The following is a 7,500-nucleotide window of genomic DNA, read 5'->3' on the forward strand; positions in this document are numbered from 1 at the left end:
AAGTAATTACTATACTTGGCAATCTGGATTTCTGACAATGCGCACTATTTTCTTCCTCTTTTTCTCCACTGGGAGACACACTGTTAAAGGGATTTATCTGATAACTTCTCATTGATTAATAGAATGGCAAGAGAGAGTGAGAGAGGAGGGTGGTGGAGAGAGAGGGAAGAGGAAGAGGAAGAGAGGAAGAGTAAAAGAGAGAGAAAAGGGTGAGAGAGAGAGAGAGGAAATGAGTGGGATAGGAAGTGAAAGGCAGGGAAAGTGAAGGTAAGAAAGGGTGGGAGAGCAGATTCAGACAGAGTGAGGGAGAGATAGGGAAAGAAAGAGAGAGTGAGAGACAGAGAGAGAGAAAGAGAGAGAGGGCTAGTAAGGGAGAGATAGGGAATAAAATAGAATAATAAGAGAGAGAGAAAGAGAGTGAGAGAGATAGAGAGAGAGGGCAAGTGAGGGAGAGATAGGGAATGAAATAGAGAGTGAGAGAGAGAGAGAGAGAGAAAGAGAGAGAGGGCAAGTGAGGGAGAGTTAGGGAATGAAATAGAGAGTAATAGAGATGAAGAAAGAGTAAGAGGGCAAGTGAGGGAGAGATTGATTTATTCTCAGCGCTGTTATCCATCCCCTCCATAAGGCTGAGTCAGAGGAAGGGACTATGTAATTAAAGAGCTTAACGACTATGCCACGGCTAGCCTGCTCCTGCGCTCCCTCGTTCCCCGCGTTCCCTTCTTCCATAGAGGTTACATTTCCGCTCCCACGCGCGGACAGCCTCACGCGCTAACATCCACCTCAGGGGCACAAACCATGGTGGAGGAGGGGGGAAAAAAGATCTCGAAGAGGGTGGTGAAACAAAAAGATGTATTAGGTGACCCTTCAGCGTGCCATTTTCTTTATAGCGTCATTAGCAAAGATTTACAGAGCTCCTCCGTGTGGTTTTATAGCTAAAGTGAGGCTAACAGTGGTTTAATGGTGGCTAAGGCTGTTTATTTGCACGCCAGTGCTGAGGTAAAAAGACAACAACAACCACAACAACAACCACTTCTGTAGCAGCACTAAGCAGCCGTAAGTCTTCATTTAGTCCTCTATGTCAAGATGAAACCCGACCTCTCTCTCCCTCCCTCTCTATCCCTCCCTCTCACTCTCTCCCCCCTCTCTCTCTATCCCTCCCTCTCACTCTCTCTCTCCCTCTCTCTCTCTTTATCCCTCCCTCTCTCTATCCCTCACTCTCCCTCTATCCCTCCCTCTCTCTCTCCCTCTCTCTCTCCCTCCCCCTCTATCTCTCTCTCAACCTTTCTCTCTCTCCCTCCCTCTCTCTCCCTCACTTAAGTTGACTCACACATTTCCTTTTTTCTACCTCTCTCTCTATCCCTCTCTCTCCCTCTCTCTACCTCTCTCTCTCCCTCCCTCTCTCTCCCTCCCCCTCTATCTCTCTCTCTACCTCTCTCTCCCTCACTTAAGTTTACTCGCACATTTCCTTTTTTCTACCTCTCTCTCTTCCCTTTCTTTCCAACTGTCTCTCTCTATCCCTCAACCCTAGCTCCTATCACAGACATGTGTTGCAGGCAGACAATGAGGTCTCTTTTTTTCAAGCCTCCACTCTGAGGAAGCCATGATCTGAAGACACCGTTGACAAATGTGTGTGTGAGTGTGCTCATGTGTGTGCGCTCTTGTGTGTGTGTGTGTGTGTGTGCTTGTGTGTGTGTGCGCTCTTGTGTGTGTGTGTATGTGTGTGTGTGTGTGTGCGTGCGCTTGCGTGTGTGTGTGCTCCTGTGTGTATGTCAGTTACCATAGAGACAAGTCATCAAAGCAGCACATTCAGCCAATATGTTTCTCCTTCATGCTGGCGTCTGTCTGTAAATTGCAAGGTGAGACTGAACCCATGAATAAGGATTCACGAATAGCCATCACCCCACAGCTAAGCCATGTCTTCGTAATCAGGGACACTTATAAGATGATTGCACGCCCATTCAGAGGCGTCATTATTCTCCTCTGCCTGGCTTAAGGACATGATCTTATTCAGACATGAGAATGCATAATTTAGCCGATCACCTAAAGAGCTTGTGTCTGCTTGTGTTCTGCAGATCTGAAATAGTGGTATAGCTGCGGTAAGATATTTTAGTCACAATTTATTTGGATGGTCCATTACAGACTATCTACAGATGCTCAGATTATATGCACACTTTATTTGGATGGTCTCCTTTAGACTATCTACAGATGCTCAGATTATAAGCACACTTTATTTGGATGGTCCATTACAGACTATCTACAGATGCTCAGATTATATGCACACTTTATTTGGATGGTCTCCTTTAGACTATCTACAGATGCTCAGATTATAAGCACACTTTATTTGGATGGTTTATTACAGACTATCTACAGATGCTCAGATTATATGCACACTTTATTTGGATGGTCTATCCAGGGGCTGGGTTTGGTTAAGTTGATGTTCAGGGAACAATTACAAAGACTGAGCTTGAAATTCAGCAAACCAACCACATATGCCCACATCCACATCCATGCCCACATCCACATTCATGCCCACATCCACATCCATGTCCAGGGCCACATTCATGCCCACGGTCACATCCACACATTCATGCCAACGGTATTTTCCAGTGAAGTACGTGCCATTGCACCATTATGCCATCCCACAGAGGACTCATGTGGGGGGACGTGTGTGTTTGTGTGTCTGTGTTGGGGGGTGGGGGGTGGCGTACGTGCCTCATTTGTGTTCATTACGGTATGCATGATTCACATGCTGCAGGGTCACCCCCCCATACCCCCCGAGGCCCCCACCCACCCACAATGAGCTGACCCATTCCTCCGCTAGCCAGCTAGAGACGGCCATTCAGCTGTATCCAGGCGACCATTAAGAATGCTGTCTCCCACGTAATACCCCCCCCCCCCCCCCCACACACTCACACACACACAAACACACACCCAAACCCACATCCCTTCAGGGCACAGGGGCCAAGCTCCATGGATACACAGGCTTCATCCCCCTCCTGGATGCCAGCCTATTGTCACGCCTGAATAATTGCTAGACTTTTAATTAACCTAATTAGGAGACAGGACCATGTGACAGTTGATAACGTCATCAGGATGATTTAGGATTTTTTTATTCCATTCTGGGGGCAAGAATGCGCTCCTTTTATGGTCCTGGGAAGCTTAGGAAGAGAAAGGGAGCCTTATGCTGCTATCCACATACAGAACAATACAGAGCCCTGGACTACGCCACCCTGCTTTTGTCTCTCGTTGCTGTTTTCCTTGGTCGGTTGAGGAATGTGATTTTGAAAAGATAACCAGTGCTTGCTGGCTTTAGTCGGTGGGCTGTTTTCACTGAGACTTTTGGGGAGTTAAAAAGAGTATCAGTTGTCAGTGATACATTTTTTTTTTTCATACACAGAGTAAGTAGATCAGGAGAGAAATTAGACATGAGAAAGTGTCAACGGTTGCAGATAGATCCGTAGGCTGAGGCGATCTGTAGGCGTGATCAGAGAGAGAGAGAGATGAAGAGTACTTAGATGCAGAACTGCTGTGCTTTAATGAGCGCCCTCATCTCTGAGGGAACCCTCACTCCAAGACACCAATGAAGACGTTAGGATTCAAAGGCAAGTGCTGCACATCCACACAGCACATCGCTGACGTATAGACGCAAACGGAGAACACGGAGAACTTACTTTTTGTCGGACGCAAATGATCTTTCTTTCTTTCCATTTGATTAAACTGCCTTGACTTCCCTCAGTAGTTATGCAAAGATAAATATAAAATGCAGTCTAAAATGCTGCTTTTACTTGGACCAAAGCTTCTTCGTATCTTTCAATGTAGCTTCTGGCTAATTAACAATTAACAAGGGAAATTCCGAGAAATTACTGTTGGATACTTCCTTGAAGTTCATGTTTTCCAGCTATATATTAATATTGACTTAATGCATCCCAGCCTTTGTTTTCCCCTCCTCGTTAATCTAAGTAGGACCAAGTTGCTTCTAGCAGCATAAAAGCACACTTGAATTCTTTTAGTGCGGTTGCAATTAATTCTCTCATGTAGGCCTAGTGTGGGATTGATTTCCAGCATCAGCGCGATCCGAGCGCTTAGAGATGGCGAGAGCAGGCGCACGTGGCGATTAAGTAAACACTTGGCTTGGAGGAAACCCAAACGCACCAAGTGCCCTGTGTCTCAAACCTCCTGTGTGCCTCCAACCTCCTGTGTGTACACACACACATACACAGACACAGACACAGACACACACACACGCACATATTCCCTTTTTTTTTAGCAAAGCCCACAGCAGGGGAATGTCCCAAGTGAGTTGGCTGCTCCAGTCGTCTGCGTTCTTAGCATGCAGACTGTGTCTAGCAGTACAGAGACAGTGTACTTCCAAGACCTGCCAACTCTGTGCTGCTGAAAACAAACAGTAGTCTGCCTGGAATGGAAAAGCACCGTTTCCCCCCTTCCTAAAGCTACATTATAACTCTTGTAAGAAGACCATTTATCTCCAGGTCTCTGTGTGTCAGTTAATAACTTTGTTGTTGTTTTTTGAAGTATGGCATAGGCTACAGATCTAGATAGAACCTATCCGTGTAAATATCCTGTACACTGAGGATAAACATACTCTTATGAAACCAGTTTCACTTTTTTCATCTTCAATAAAACCTTTCTAGACTGAACCCATTCATCACATACATCTTCCTTATGAGCAACAGATCATCTAAAATCAGTCCTCCATGGGTTGGTGTCTGTTAAATGTCATATTGTTTTTTTTTATTAGGAGAGTAAGCTTGTGAGAGTGATGTTTGTTTTCTTAAAGTGGTGTCACTCAGACGAGTGTAGGCAGCCATTTTGTACCTGACAGCTGTTTTATTGAATCCATGGGAACAAAATGTAACAGCACAGTTGGTTCTTGTTCCCCTACATGTTTGGCAAAGACTAAGACAAAAAAGTGGAATTCAATCAAGTCATTTAGTCACCACAACTGGCTATGAACACAAAGGCAATCAGCAGCTAAATAGTTTGATTGAACTTCCCCAAACGAGAGCAGTATGCCAATCGTAAATAAAAAATTAAAAAATTAAAAAAAAAATGCCACAGATCTGAGACCAACCAAAAGCAACACAAAGGTCATAACAAAGTAACCGTTCTCACCATATAGATTATATACATTCAATTTCCCACAGACATAGATGCAGTCACCAAACAATATCGTAAATCCAGCTCATGTACAGCACTAGCGACTGGAGGGAAACGCATACAGAAAGCTAAGCCTTGCAATGAACGTTGACTTTTCTTGTTTTTTTTTTTTTTTTTTACATTGTTGCCAAATCATGTGATTAAAAGAGAAAACAGCAGAACCTACTGACAACAAAACAAAAACAAACGAAACAAAATAATACAAGACCCTTTCTTTCTGTTCCTTCAATACTTGTTTCACAAGGGCAAAGAAATGTGATATGAAAACAGAAACATATAGTAAACCGTGGCGACTATCAGAAACAAACCCTCATAAATACATCATTGTAGTATATACTCATTTATTCAACCACCGGTCCTATTAGTAAAATAGCATTAAGGGAAATAATACTGCAACTGAACACTTTAAAGGTTTTCCGTGACCATGGGCAACAGTCAAAACTCTGTAAGTCTTTCATTCGTGTAACATCTTACCCATCACAACCCTGGCATAGTAAGCACTAGTTGGATAAAAAATCCGGACTGTCAGAATGTTCTTTTCCCCACCATGTACCAAAACCTCATTTGCTTTTCAAGGCCTTTTTTTTAACGCAGGAAGTCCTTCTACTGATGTTGTTATGGGGGCCAGTGGTTGGGGGGAAACATTGATCAATATATGTTGAATTCAAAAATAGATGCAAACAAGTAGCATATTGGTTGCTGATGTGCCCAAGAGAACCTTCATTTTCTTAACACTATGCTGCTGACGCGAAAGAGTATCTTCACAGGCTAACATTAGCCTAGCGTGTTACCTTTAGCCAAGCTGGAGTTTAAGCTATGGCTAACCACTGTGTAAACGGAATCAAATGTATTCTATTGAATAACAATATTAATTAGAATTAGAATACTACCCTTGCGTGTGATTGCCAGTTCAAATTAAGACAGCATTTACTCAGCGTGAGTGGTTTTCTGAGAATTACACAAACTGGAGCACTGGAGTCATTGGAAATTAGCATGCGAAAGTGAGTTTTTCATGGTTGAATCTTGAATTTAGGATTGCAGCAAAATGCTCCACTGAAATGTGGTAGTAGCTTAAAGGCTAAGGGTTCATCGTTTTGGCAACTGAAAAGTGGGTCGGGTTGTGGTGTGAGATACAGAGGACTGAAAACACAAGCAGATACCAACGGATAAGTACACTGCGTACTACGAATGAAAGTATCCGTTTTCTTTTGTTTTGTTTTGTTTCAGTATTTTTTTTTCTTCATTTTTTAAAAACCGACATTGAAAATAGTTACAGTGGTTCTAAAAACTGCTGCTGTGCCATAGTATGCTTTCTTAAAAAAATACAAATAGCATTAGGGACATTACCAGGTAAAAACGGCCCCTGTGTTTTCAATTTTCAAAAAAATAACTATGCTGACACCACATCAGTGTTTTGGCTTTAACTTGGGGGGTGTGTGAAGGGGGGGGGGAGATCAGCAATCAGCCACTCAGAGTGTGAATGTCTGTGGAAAGGTGGACGGGGTTCACAAGAACAACAGTAACAGTATATGTGAGAAGCCAGGTTGAGGATACAAGTATGTTAAGAGTTCAAGGCCTGTTGGGCTTTCAGTCCGAGTAGGAGGTGCTTCGACTAAAGGGGGCAGGGGTATAACGGTGGGCGTGGCTTAAATGGCAAAATCACCCTGAGGGGCGGGGCAGAAGGCAGAGCTGCGGAGCATGTCCAGGCAGTTGACGAGGATGAGCGTGCCCGTCAGGTGCTTCCAGCGTTTGGTGACGGGGCTCTTCATGCGGTCCAGGCCCAAGTGCAGCTCCTGGATCACGTCTCGGTAGCTGTCCCCGATCTGGGCCGCCCACGTCAGCAGGAAGTCATAGGCGGGCTTCCACATAGCCTGTCAGGAGACGCCCAGAAAGGAGGATACACAAGGAATCAGTGTTAAGGCTTTGAGAGAGTGACATGGTTGTGTTGGGCAGAGGTGCTTGTTTGAGGGACTAAACCACACACCACTGAGGCTGATACAATGCAGTGGCAGGTATTGTCTAAAAACTTCTCTCCATCATGCCTGGTGAAGTGCTTAAAAAAAAAAATCTACATTTTTGTTGATTTCTAGGTATAGGAACCTCTTTTTAATTCTAGTCATGCTAGTACACAGTAGAGACTCCTGTTCTAAACACTAGCTTTTGGCTAGTCATGCTAGTAGACAGTAAGTACTCCTGTTCTAAACACTAGCACCAGCTAGTCATGCTAGTAGACAGTAGAGACTCCTGTTCTAAACACTAGCTTTTGGCTAGTCATGCTAGTAGACAGTAAGTACTCCTGTTCTAAACACTAGCATCAGCTAG

General features: G+C 44.1%; 1 protein-coding gene across 1 annotated transcript in view; it reads right to left on the minus strand.

Moving 5' to 3' along the window:
• Positions 1–6,824: 6,824 nt before the first annotated feature.
• Positions 6,825–7,500, minus strand: part of sh3bp4a (SH3-domain binding protein 4a) — a gene marked incomplete at its 3' end in the record, with an annotated part of 35,616 nt that continues 34,940 nt past the window's right edge. Inside the window, exon 5 of the mRNA XM_080833799.1 lies at positions 6,825–7,049. Coding sequence (XP_080689925.1) covers positions 6,825–7,049 — 225 coding nt within the window. The remainder of the gene's footprint in view (positions 7,050–7,500) is intronic.

This window comes from Sprattus sprattus, assembly GCF_963457725.1.
Source record: "Sprattus sprattus genome assembly, chromosome: 3".
In the NCBI taxonomy this organism is placed as follows: domain Eukaryota; kingdom Metazoa; phylum Chordata; class Actinopteri; order Clupeiformes; family Clupeidae; genus Sprattus; species Sprattus sprattus.